General features: G+C 66.5%; 5 protein-coding genes across 5 annotated transcripts; all 5 read left to right on the forward strand.

The window, feature by feature from the left end:
* Positions 1-191: 191 nt before the first annotated feature.
* On the forward strand, positions 192-1,863 carry CHLNCDRAFT_27270 (hypothetical protein; the record flags this gene model as incomplete). Its single annotated transcript, XM_005843984.1, has 5 exons — positions 192-293; positions 386-670; positions 805-1,019; positions 1,372-1,534; positions 1,714-1,863. Coding segments are annotated over 5 exons (915 nt in total), but the record flags the coding sequence as incomplete, so codon positions are not given.
* Positions 1,864-2,884: 1,021 nt separating this feature from the next.
* Positions 2,885-5,525, forward strand: CHLNCDRAFT_139610 (hypothetical protein; the record flags this gene model as incomplete). Its single annotated transcript, XM_005843985.1, has 6 exons — positions 2,885-3,209; positions 3,329-3,822; positions 3,996-4,242; positions 4,425-4,955; positions 5,119-5,249; positions 5,397-5,525. The coding sequence occupies 6 exons, from the start codon at positions 2,885-2,887 to the stop codon at positions 5,523-5,525; spliced, it is 1,857 nt and encodes a 618-aa protein (XP_005844047.1).
* Positions 5,526-5,972: 447 nt separating this feature from the next.
* Positions 5,973-7,458, forward strand: CHLNCDRAFT_139611 (hypothetical protein; the record flags this gene model as incomplete). Its single annotated transcript, XM_005843986.1, has 6 exons — positions 5,973-6,030; positions 6,155-6,218; positions 6,457-6,607; positions 6,731-6,862; positions 7,050-7,181; positions 7,345-7,458. The coding sequence occupies 6 exons, from the start codon at positions 5,973-5,975 to the stop codon at positions 7,456-7,458; spliced, it is 651 nt and encodes a 216-aa protein (XP_005844048.1).
* Positions 7,459-8,383: 925 nt separating this feature from the next.
* CHLNCDRAFT_139612 (hypothetical protein) lies at positions 8,384-9,552 on the forward strand (the record flags this gene model as incomplete). The annotated part of the gene is made up of 4 exons (XM_005843987.1): positions 8,384-8,412; positions 8,699-8,861; positions 9,014-9,145; positions 9,289-9,552. The coding sequence occupies 4 exons, from the start codon at positions 8,384-8,386 to the stop codon at positions 9,550-9,552; spliced, it is 588 nt and encodes a 195-aa protein (XP_005844049.1).
* Positions 9,553-9,890: 338 nt separating this feature from the next.
* On the forward strand, positions 9,891-11,068 carry CHLNCDRAFT_139613 (hypothetical protein; the record flags this gene model as incomplete). The annotated part of the gene is made up of 4 exons (XM_005843988.1): positions 9,891-9,905; positions 10,045-10,133; positions 10,250-10,614; positions 10,776-11,068. 4 exons carry the CDS (start codon positions 9,891-9,893, stop codon positions 11,066-11,068), a joined length of 762 nt encoding a protein of 253 aa, XP_005844050.1.
* Positions 11,069-12,124: the final 1,056 nt, after the last annotated feature.

Genomic DNA, 12,124 nt, shown 5'->3' on the forward strand with positions numbered 1-12,124 from the left:
AGGTAAACCACCATTTTTTTGGGAAATTCCCACCCCCCCCCCCCCCCCCCTGCTGCCTCGTTCTGCTTCTGCTCCTGCATCTTGCGCAGCAGGCAAGGCCAGCCTGCCATGCTGTCCCAGCTCTTACTCCCGCCGCCACTGCCATCCCCCCAACGCCGCCTGCCGCCCGCTCAGCAGGTGCCTCGTCCGGCATGGACAGCCCCGACCCCGAGCTGCAGCGCGTCTTCAGGGGCCACAAAGGCGCCGTCACCTCGGTGGCCTTCTGCGGCCCAGCCATGAAGCAGGCAAGCGGCGTGCGCCAGCGCGCTGCAACACACAACCGCCGCACTCCATCCTCGCCATCCGGCGCCTGACCCTCTGCCCACCTGCGCACAACCCTGTGCAGGCTGTGAGCGGGTCTGTGGACGGCTGCGTGATGGCCTGGAACTTCAACCAGCGCATGCGCGCCTTCCGCTACCTGGGCCACCAGGCAGCGGTGTGCTGCGTGGCGTACGACGCCGTCAGCAACCTGATTGCATCAGCCTCCAAGGACCGCACGGTGCGGCTGTGGACGCCCACCGCCCAGGGGCGGTCCACCGTGCTCAAGGCCCACACCGCCGCCGTGCGCGGCTGCGCCTTCTCCGATAATGGACGCATGCTGGCCACCTGCTCCGACGACAAGACCGTCAAGGTGTGCGGGGCACTGGGTACTGCACATGTGCTGCACATGCCGGAGCTAGCCAACCCATGTTCAGCTCAGCAGCAGCCCGCATACTGCAAAGGATGCAAGCACTGCTCCCGTCCGTTGTTCCCTCCTCCCTGCAGCTGTGGTTGGTGCCGCAGCAGCGCTTCCTGGCCAGCCTCAACGGCCACACCAACTGGGTGCGGTCGTGCCGGCTGAGCCCCGATGCGCGGGTGGCGGTGTCGGGCGGCGATGACCACAGCGTGCGGGTGTGGGACCTGGAGACGCAGGCGGCGCTGCACACGTTCAACGAGATGGAGGGCAGCGTGCAGGTGGTGCGCTTCCACCCAAACGGTGGGTGCAGGCGGAGCGGCGCTGGCGCGGGCCCTGGCTCCTGCCGTGGCTATGAGCACGCATGTTGAGCCCCGCAGCACGCCGCAAGGTAAAGGTGGGGAAGAGCCTCCACAAGCTTCACTTCCCGGTTTTAACGTCTAGCTTTAGACCATTATTTGATCTGCCCGACGCGCCAAGTGCAGTACCCCCCACTAGTAGTGAATGGGTCCCGGGGAGGCCTGTGCCGAAGCCTTGGCGATTCTATTAGGCGTTCCCGAAGGAATTGGCTTGGATTGGCGCAAGGCAGGTGGATTGGCCAGGGGCCCTGCGCCCTGCCCCTGAAGCTGCTGTCTTGTCCCGGGCGCGGCTGCAGGCAGCTGCATCGCCAGCGGCGGCACAGACGGCTGCCTGAAGCTGTGGGACCTGCGGGCGGGGCGCATCATCCAGTACTATGAGGCCCACGGCGGCGCGGTCACCGACGCCGCCTTCCACCCCTCGGGCAGCTTCCTGCTCAGCAGCTCCCTGGATGGCACCCTCAAGGTGGGTGGCAGGCCAGCCATGGATGGATGCGTGCGTGACTGGATGAATGCTTGAATGGATGGAGCAGCTGGGTATGCTGCTTGCTGCTGGCGCACTCGTTGCTGCTACTGCCAGTGCCTACTGCCCTCCCCTCCTCCCGTTGTCCAGCCACCATCCCGCATGTGCACCTTGGCATGCAGGTGTGGGACTTGCAGGAGGGGCTGCTGTTCTACACGCTGCACGGCCACGAGGGCCCCACCCTTGCAGCCAACTTCAGCTCCTCCGGCCAGCACTTTGCATCGGCAGGGGCGGACGCAGCGGTGCTGGTCTGGAAGACCAACTTTGATGCTTGCCTGGGCTCAGCCGTGGCGGCAGTTGCAGTGCCCGCCAAAGCAGCAGGAGCAGGAGGCAGCGGTTCGGTGAAGCAGCAGGCTGCAGCAGCTGGACAGCAGGCCGGCAGCAGACCCCAAGCCAGGAAGGTGGCAGCCAGGCCAAAGACAGCGCCATGCAGACCTGCAGACCCAGCGCAGCAGCAGCAGCAGCAGCAGCAGCTTTTGAATTGGGATAAGGGGGCCGAAGGCAGCATTGCAGCGGTGCACCGCGGACAAGGAGCCAGGGCGCAAGACGGCAGCCATGCGGCAGCAGAGTCCCTGGAGGGCGGCGTCATGCAGGAGAGCCTGACGGGCGTGCTGCAGCAGGCTGTCTCCCAGCTGGACATGCTCACCCAGACTGTGGCGGTGCTGGAGGAGCGAGTGACGATGGGCGAGGACCGCAGCGCGCGGCTGGAAGCAGCGCTGGCGCAGCTGACGAGCAAGGCGGTGCCGTCCCCAGTTGAGGAGGCTGGTGGTGCAGCGGCAGGGGCGGCAGGCCAGCAAGAGGCCAGCCAGGAGACGCATCAGCACAGTAGTGACGTGGTAGAGCATCCCAAGATTCCAGAGCAATACGACTGATTGTGTCACAATGTGCAACACCTGGCTGGGCTCCAAAGCCTGGCAACAATCCAGATGCCCAGCAGGACACCGCCACAATCAACCATAGTTTGCACCAGTAGGCAGAGGCGCCGGCGCCGCCCTGGTCCATCCCGGTGTGTCGGTCCGATGCAACCTCCTCTTTCCGTCGCTATCCTCGATCTCAGCTGCCGGGCTGCAGCTGTGGCGAACGCTGCAAGCGGGCATAGAAAAGCAACAGCAGGTGCATGAGCCAGGAGGCTGGTTGGTGAGCTTGATTACGATTTCATGTGTTGGGAAGCTTCAATCAACGCAATGCATGCGGTTTTGGCTGATGGCGTCGACAGGCTCTGACGTGGCCTCCCGCTTGGGCAAAACAATCGCCATGACGCATCCAGGTGCCACTTGTGCATCGCCTGCAGCCATGGCTGACCCGCAGCCCAGCCATCTGCAGCTGGAGCGCCGCAGGACAAACCTGCACTTCTCGTCCTGGCGTCTGAGCAGCAGCATCCTGCAGTCGCAGGGCACCGTGCCGCTTCCGGCGCCTGCGGCCCCCGCGCAAGCCTCCAACACGGACTATGTGGTGGCCCGCCACGCCGCGCTGCTCAACGGCCTGACGCAGCAGCCGTGCGGGTGCTACGCGTTCCTGGAGGAGCAGGAGGGCCAGGGGGCGGCGCAGCCACAGCTGGGCCTGTATCAGATAGATGTGGGCGAGGCCGGCAAGCCGCCGCAGGTGCACAGAGTCTGCGGTGAGTGGGGTCGGCGGTGGCCGAGGGTGGTCGCAAAGAGCGGCAGCCTGTTCACTGGCAGGTTGTCCGGTGTTGCTCACTGATCGCCAGCATACTGCTTTTGGGCGTTGGCGGTGCAGGCGCGGCACAAGTGCAGCAGGAGGCGCCGGCGGGAGGTCTGACGGGCGGCGGCCTGCCGCCTTCGGTGGTGGAGGTCCAATCCGCGGCGCCAGCGCCCGATGCACCCACCAGCAGCATCTCTGCCAGCAGCCTGCTGCTTGTGTCCGGCGGCCACGGCGATGTGTCCCTGGTAGTGCGGCCAGCGGCCACCCAGCAGCAGCCCGTCACAGCTGGCACCGCGGCCGCCACCGCCACGGCGCCACCCGTGTTCCCGTTGCGGCTGGCGCCACCGCTGCAGGGCGTGAGGCCGGTGCACCTGGCCGCCGCTTTCCAGCTGCCACAGGGAATGGGCAGCGATGTCATCGGCGTGTGCTGCATCCTGTGGGCGGCGCGGCCCCGCAGCGAGCGCCAGCCCTCGCGCTGCGAGGTGTATGCTGTGCAGCTGGTGGCGGAGCTTCCGCCCGCGCCGGCGCTGCCGCCCGCGCTGCACGTGCGAGCAGTGCAACTGCTCAAGGTGTGTGCGGGTGTGCGTGAGTGTGACAGGGGTGCGCTGGTGCGCACTCCCAAGCTTTCAGGCCAGGAGAGCGGCCGCTGGTGCCCATCCCTCAACCCCACACACTTCCTCTCGTGAGCTCCTTCCCGCCTGCTCCTTGTGGCTCACCCCTCCCCTGCTCCGCCCCGCTCCAGGTTTCCGACCTGCCGCCCCACGGTGTGCTGGCCCACCCAGCTGCCGGCAGCGTGCTGCTTGCGCTGCAGCCGTCTGCAGCCAGCGTAGAAGAGGAGGCGGCTGCGCAGCGGGCGGCGGCGGCGGCGGCCGCCGCAAGCCATGGGGCCAACGGCATGGAGGCTGATGGGGGCGGGGGGGATGTCAGCCCCCGCACGCTGCAGGCAGCGGTGGCCCGCCTGGCGGCTTACACCTCTGATGAGCCTGTGGGTGAGGCGGGCAGGGCAGCGGGCCCGGCAGCAGGCTGTGGAAAGCGTGGCAGCAGCGCCCGGTGGCTCCATCCCGCTATGCTTGCTGCCTGTGCCTGCTGGCATGCCGGCCTGCAGCTGAGCAATGCGCCCCACTCCTGCCCACCCCTGGCCTGGCCCTGGCGCACCGCTGCTGTCCTGCAGGCGCGCTGCCGCAGCAGCAGTACGCCGACCTGTACCGCGAGGCTGGCGCCGACGGCGTGGGCGCTATGGGCTCCGAGCCCACCTGCTGCCTCTACACATTTGTGCTTGCTGCCGACACAGGCGCATCTGCAGGAGGGGCGGCTGGCCAGGCTGATGCAGTGGCGGCCGGGCAGGGGCAGCAGGGTGAGGGGCAGCCGCTGCTCCGCCTGGTGCACACGCTGTCCTGCCAGCCGCACAAGCTGCTGACGTGCCACCTGGAGCAGCCTGCGGTGGGGGCCCAGGAGCCGCCCACGCCAGACACACACCTGCCGCACGGCGGCGGCGACGGCGGCGGGGAGCAGCGCCGCCAGCAGCCCGCCGGCAGCGGGCCCCGCCTGCTGCTGGGTCTCACCGACGATGTGGACTGTGCGGTGGTGGCGGTCAGCTGCCTGGGCGGCGACGGCGACGGCGGCGGCGGCGGCGAGGGCGAGGCGGGAGGCTTTGCTGTGGAGCATGTGTCCTCGGTGCCAGCCATGGCGTATGTGGCAGCAGGTCAGTTGGCGGGGTCATGTGCGGCTTGCATCTGGGAGGCTGGGGTGGCCGTGACCGACCCTCAGACAGCCCGCTTAGCCCCAAGCTTGCCGATGCTGCTGCAGCCCAGCCTCGCCCGCCTTCCCAGCCCCTGTTGGTTCCTGCTGTGCCCCGTCGGCTGCAGGCAAGGTGCAGCGCAAGTTCCTGCTGCTGGTGCCGCCGGGCGGCGACGTGGCGTGCGCGCTGGTGGAGGCCTCGCAGTACGCCTACCTGTACCGCAGCGTGGCGCCCCGCCAGGAGTATGGCGAGCACCAGGTGGGCGGCATCGCCAGGTGCTTGGCATTGCCCTGGCGCGGGCCAGAATGTGGCTGCCCTGCTGTTAATCCCGGGGAACCTATTACTGCGTTTCTCCGGCAATGCCCCACTTATCCACCCCCCGCTGCTGCGTCTTGACCGCCGCAGGTCGTTGACATGGAGCTGCCCGACAGCGGGCGGCGCGGCCTGCTGGGCGCGGTGCTGGCGGGCAGCCGCGCGGGCGCCTGCCGCCTCCTGCTTCTCGCCCGGGCCGGGCTGCGCGTCGTCGACATGTGAGCGCTGCGCAGCGCTGCGCAGGCAGCAGGCGCTGGCTGTATGCATGGACAGGTGGGCAGTTGATTCAATTGTAGCAACGCCCTATCTGGTTCTGTGAGGTTGCAAAGCACAAAGCATGGCTCAGCAGGCGCCCAGCATGCGTGGTCACAGGAGCCCCACCGCTTCTATCTGGTTGCTAGCTGCCTTTGGCTGTGGCCAGCCCCTTCCCACTCGTGTGGCTGAGAGCCCTTCACGTGTTTTCCTCCCGCGAAGCTGCGGAAGTCACGGCGAAGCGTCCGCAGTACAAGGCATATAAATCGAGACTTCAGTCGCGAATCCACTTTCATTTCTCCTTGCACATAAACCCAGTTCACTCTCGCCACTCCCAGCCACTACTCCTCAATTCAGCTGGGCTGCCCCTCTCCCAGTCCCGACTCCCAACTCCTTGCGCTTGCGCCTCTCCTCGCCATGGGTCGCTCACTTGCCATCGCTGCCATCGCAGCTGTCATCTTCGTGCTCGCGCAGGGTGAGTGGCGTCGCCCAAGAATTGCCGCCGCCGCCTGCATGCCCGCCCTGCCGGCCATGCATCACCTGGCAGCGCGCCTGGGCTTTGCGCTGACGCACCTTCCCCTCGCGCTTCGACGTTGCAGGGGCCGCGGCCGCGTGTCAGCGTGGCGTCAATGGCTGCGCCAAGTGCAACGTCGCCAAGACGAAGTGAGCCCGCTGCCGCCGCTGGGCCGCCCCCTTTGAGGGGCTTCCCCAAGCTTGGCGCTGCTTCCGCCTGTGCATGCCCCTGATCCTGCTCCGGTGCTGGTGCCCCCGCCACACGCCATGGCTGCTTACGCCGGTGCATACCCTGATCCTGGAGCGGCACTTACCCCACTTGGCCCCCTACAGCGGTTCACACGCCCTATCAGACTGATCCCTGCCCCTGTGCTGCTGCGTGGTGCAGGTGTGAGGTGTGCCAGAGCGGCTACGGCAGGCACCCCGCGGGCACCTGTCACAAGTGTGGCCCCGGCTGCACCCGCTGCTCCGGGCTCAACCCCGCGCGCTGCACCGCCTGCAAGCCCAAGCACTACCTCAAGGGATTTAAGTGCTACAAGGTAAAGGCTCTGTTGGGCACGAGGCCGCCTGTGGTTCCAATGCTTCCTGTTCCCACCAGCCCTTGCTCTGCCACCCAAGACAGCCACCAACCCCGCCTTTCTTCCCGTCTCCCCTCGCTGCAGTGCCCCCGCCACTGCGTGGAGTGCGAGAAGGGCACCGGCAAGTGCCTGCGCTGCAAGCCCCCCACCTGGGACGCGGATGCCTACTCCTGGGCACCCGTGTACGGCAAGACCTCTGCCGGCACCTGCGTGCTGGTGAGCGGGCGGAGGCCTGGGGCGCACGCTTGCCTGCCTGCATTCCTCTCGGTCCCCACACAGCAGCAGCAGCAAGCAGCAGCAGCAGCGGCAGCAGCAGCAGGCCCTGCCACCTGCTCGCACGCGCGCATCTTGCGACCCGCCTCACCGCCTGGGCACTCCTGCCTGCCCCTTGTTGCCCCCGCAGTGCCAGCCTCAGGGCAACCACGCCGGCTGGTGCTCGGCGTGCAAGGGCGACAAGCCCAAGCGCTGCACCAAGTGCACCGACTTCAACAACGGCTTCCCCATGTACCTTGACACCTCCTACCACTGCCAGTTCGTGAGCACCGCTGCTGCTGCTGCGCCTGGCATTGTTTGCCCCTGCTTCAGGCATGCCTGCACAGCTCGCGCCGGGGCAGGCGGCTGTGTTTTGGCACCAGACCGCGCCAGCTGCCTCCTGCGTCTGACCATTCTCTGCCTCCTGCCCCCCTCTTCCGCTGCAGTGCACCGCCCTCCACGGTGACAAGTGCCTCAAGTGCCGCAACGGCGACGGCAAGTGCATCATCTGCGCCGATGGCTGGGTGCCTGATGGCGCCGGCAGCTGCAAGACGGCTTGAGCCTCGGGCGCACCGCCCACCTCTTTTAGCGAGCGACTTCCCCTTGAGTGCCACCTTTCACAGACATGCTTGACCTATTCATCTAGAGCGCCACCCTTGATCCTCCCATGTTCTATCTGTTTCTCAGTTGCTTATAATCGATCTTGTAAGCGGTATCTGAACCCTGCCATTTGACGCTCAGCGCTAGGCGGTGGGGCAGAGATGGCGTCACCCACTCTGCCGCTGAAATCCGTCCAGCATGTAAGGGGGCAGAATGGAGTTCTCCCGTGTTTGGTGCGGGGTGGCTGAAGGGGAGCAGGAAGAACTGTGTTGTGGCTGAGTGGGCAAGATGGGCAGCGTGTTAACATGGGCAGTAGGCGGTTGTGTGTAAGGGGAGGGCAGCAGCGTGCAGCAATTGGGGCAGGCGCAGGCTGTGTGGGTGTGGCTGCCTGCCGCAGGCTAGTCGGCTTGAATGCGGCAGCAGGCAGGGGTGTGTGGGGTGCCCTCTACCCTGCCGCCGCCGCTCCCGCCTGCAGCTGCCGCCACCGGCATGTCAGCTCGACTCCACGCTGGGCAGCTCCGGGATCCTGTCCTGGGGCGCTGCTGTGTGGCCGCCGTTTCCCTTGCCCAGCACGTTTAAGGAAGCTGCAGCCAGCGCGCGTGCAAGGGGCAGCTGCGAGGAAGCGGTGGCAGGGACGCCGTGATAAAAGTCTGCGATTCAGCGCATTATTCACTCTCCCAGTTTGTTTTGGCTGCTGCTCTCCACCGATCTTCCTCCACCCCTCCCCGCCCCTCCCACCCGTTGCTACAAAGCCATGAGCCGGACCCTCGCGCTTGCGGCGCTTGCAGCTATCCTGCTGGTGCTCACAACACATGCCCCAGGTGAGGGAAGCACATGGCGAGCCGCATTGCCTTCCTGGCTGGGGTACATGCTGCGGCGGCCGCCATGACGCCCTGCTGGCTCAGCCCTCCCCTGTTGGTGCTCTGCATCCTCCTGCAGGAGCCGCCGCTGCTTGTGTTCAAGGCCAGAATGGATGCGCAAGATGTAACACGGCAGGAACCAGGTCGGAGGCGGCATGCATTGGACATACCCACCTACTCTGTGCTGGGCCTGCTTTGACCCGCCATGCCACGCCACGCCACCTCAGGCGCCCGTTTTGCTGTCTGGTCTTCCGCAATGCTGCCCAGCACCACGTTGCCTTCGCTGCGGCATCCCTGCCGACTGAACTCCTTTTTTGCCCCCCTTCCCCGTTGACTGCAGCTGCGACATATGCAAGACGGGCTGGGGCCGTCTCAACGGCACCGTCGCCACCTGCGTCCCTTGCGCACCAGCCAACTGCGCACGGTGCAAGGGGAGCACCCCAAACGTCTGCACCGTCTGCCTGCCACGCTATTTCAGGACCAGCCAGGGCACCTGCAAGAAGGTGAGGAGCACACCGGGATGCTTGGGCCGGGACGCTTAACCTGCCCTGCCTGCCTGGCCTGGCCACCCTGAGGCCACCACCCCACAGAGTTCATTCGCAGCCTGCCTGAAGACCTTTGGCACCCTTCTTGCGACGCCTCCCTGTGCCTGCAGTGCCCTGCTAACTGCGTGGAGTGCGAGAATCTCACCGGCAAGTGCCTGCGCTGCAAGCCCCCCACGTGGGATGCGGATGCCTACTCCTGGGCACCCGTGTACGGCAAGACCGATGCCGGCACCTGCGTGCTGGTGAGCCCGGCAGCCATTTTGCAGGCACAGGACCGCCTCACATGCATGCATGCAAGTGGCGTGCAGCCGGGCTTGCAACACATGCACCCCAGCACCGGTCCCTCACAAGCACGGCTGCCGCGCTCCGCCACTGCGCCCTGCAGTGCACCCCCACCTCCCCCAATGGCGGCTACCACCTGGGCTGGTGCGCGGCATGCGATGGCGACAAGCCCAGCAAATGCACCAAGTGCGTGGACAAGAACAACGGCTTCCCCATGTACGTGCAGCAAGACAAGGACTGCGGCTTCTGCACCTCCCTCCACGGTGACAAGTGCCTCAAGTGCCGCAACGGCGATGGCAAGTGCGTCATCTGCGACACCGACAATGGGTACATCTTTGATGGCGTGTTCAGCTGCAAGAAGCCCTGACCTGACACACCTGAAGCCAGGATACGCTGGCTACAGCCCCCTCCAGCTCTGTTACTTTTGCCCTTGATTGTCCCAGTTTTCCTTCATCGAAGAATGTTTTCATCTTAGACTTATACTCATTACCCACCTGTTTTAATCGTCTAACCCATGAAACTGAGCATTCAATCCAGACCGATGTCGGTAGCGGCGGCGCCCTGCTGGCGGGGCGGGAGCGACAGGCTGGCATACCCATGGGGGTCTCTGCAGCCCGAGTCAATGTGGCAGCTCACAGCACACTGATCCACCATAATGTCTGCAGCAGCTGCCGCCGCGTTGCGCACCGGCCAGTCCGTCTCGCCATGCAGGCCACGGGTGTGCGGCTCCCACACGGCTGCTGCCGCGCCTTGCAGATCGCACCTGTGGCGCGCTCCAGGTCGCAGCGCGATCCGGCCCGATGGCAGACGGCGGCGGCAAGCCCCCCAGCGGTGCCGGCACCGCCGCACCCTGCCACAGGCGCAGCAAACAGCAGCCGACCAGCACGTTGCTGCCAGGGGGCAGGGGCTGGTGACTCTGGAGGAGGTGCAGCAGATTGCGAGCTCAAGGTACAGGCGCAGCGGCTGCATCAGCTGGCATGCATGCGGAACAGCAGCAGCATGTTGGGCTCGCACTGCTGGGCATCACTTCCTGCTGCCCTCTGCGTGTGCGCTCTGAGCTGCAGGGGGATGGAGATCAGCACTAAGGTTCTGGGACCCTTCTACCGCATCGTGTGCCGCGACACCGCGGCATCCAGCAGCAGCGGCAGCGGCAGGGCACCCAGCTCAGCGGAGCGGGCAGCTGAGGAGGCGGCGGCGGGCGTGGGCGGCCGCGGCTGTGTGCTGGCGGTGACCAGCGGCTTCCTGGTGCCGCCGCCTCTGGGCCTCATGCACTGTGACACGCTGCAGGTGTTCACGAAAGGGCAGAGTGGCGAGGAGGGCGGCCGCACGCGCGGCGGCGTGCTGGGCCTGGGGCTGCTCATGGGCGCCGCCACCTTTGCCTTTGGCCTGGCCCGCGGCTGCCGCAAGGCCGAAATCCTGGCCATCAACGGTGAGCCTGCGGGGGGCTGGGATGGATGTCCGATGCGCGTAGCTTGCTACCTGTGATTGCACGCATCCAGGCATGGTGCTGCTGCCGTGGTGACCCACGCCTTCTCTTCATCAGCCACTCAGCCTCGCGTGCATGCCCCCATGCGTGCCCCTGCTGAGCAGACGACGAGGCCTGGCACGAGCGGCTGGTGCGCTACTACACCCGCTTTGGCTTCCAGCCGGTGCGGGTGGTGCGTGGCGACAGCCTGGCAGACCTGCCGCACATGCTGGTGTGGGGTGGGGCCGGCACCCGCATGGATGCTGACGTGGAGGCCATGCTGCGGCGCTGGACCCGGGCTGTGCGCCGCAACTCGGCGGCAGCAGGAGCGGCAGAAGCACCAGCGGCAGGAGCGCCAGATGGAACGGCGGCGGCGGCGGCGGCGGCGGCGATGACGGCGGCGCAGCAAGGCGACTGATTCGGTTTCTTTACATGGCGAGCTGAGCATTGCAATCAGGTGTAAGCAAAAGAGTAAACAAGCAACAGCATCCTGCCTGCGGGAAGCAGGGCCCCTGCAGCAGGAAGGCAGCGGCAGCAGTGCTGCCACACACGAGGCGCCGTGCGCACTTGCCGTTGGTGCCCTCACTCCTTCTTCCGCTTCACCAGGCGTGCCGCCAGCTTCTGCAGCTTGGTCCTGAGCGATTCCCTGCGCGGCTTGGGCTGCACCAGCGGGGATGGAGCAGGGAGAGCAGTGAGCAGTGTGCAGCTGGCCACATTCTGGGCAGGGAGCCAAATGTATGTTCAAGAGCCAGTGGCTCTTGAGCCTCTTACGTATAAGTTGCTGCTTCACAGTGTCCCAGAGGCCTGCAGCGCACCCACCTTGGCGCCCTGCACATCCTTGCTGGTGGCTGTGTGCATCAGTGGCTTGGCCGGCAGCGCCGACATGTTGAAGGTGGGGGTGGCCTTGCGCTCTGCACGTGACTTGCCGCCGGCTGCCTTGGGCGCCGCTGCTCCCGCCGCCTGCTGCTGCTTGGCGCCCGTACTGCCACCGCGCACGTTGCTAGCGTAGCTGCCGCTGCCCTTGGCGGCCTGGCCGGGTGCGGCGGGTGCGCGGCAGTTGGGGCAGGGGCAGCGCTTGTTGGGCGAGACGGCTGCCGCTGCGGCCTTGGCGACCCCGGCTGCCGCGGCTGCTTGGACCACGTCTCGGTCCAGGTGACCTCCGTCGCACGAGCCCTCCACCACCTGCGCGGCTGGCGCTGCAAGCGCCGCCCCTCCTGGCCCTGCTACTCCTGCTGCGAGCTTGGCTGCCGGCTGCTGACCGTGGGGAGGGGCCATAGCCATTGGCCCCGCAACAAGCTGTGCCGACCTGCCTGGTGTGTGAGGCTGGCCTCGGAGATGTCGGTTCTGACTTGCGTGCTGAAGGCAGAGGCGTCCAGGCAATGCTGGTGCGACGGTATACGATTCAGTGGGGTGCCGAATGCCGCTGAGAGCGCTGGACGGGCTTCAATGGGCGAGTTCCACGCGGCTGAAGTAC

Source organism: Chlorella variabilis (assembly GCF_000147415.1).
Source record: "Chlorella variabilis unplaced genomic scaffold CHLNCscaffold_25, whole genome shotgun sequence".
Lineage (NCBI taxonomy): Eukaryota > Viridiplantae > Chlorophyta > Trebouxiophyceae > Chlorellales > Chlorellaceae > Chlorella > Chlorella variabilis.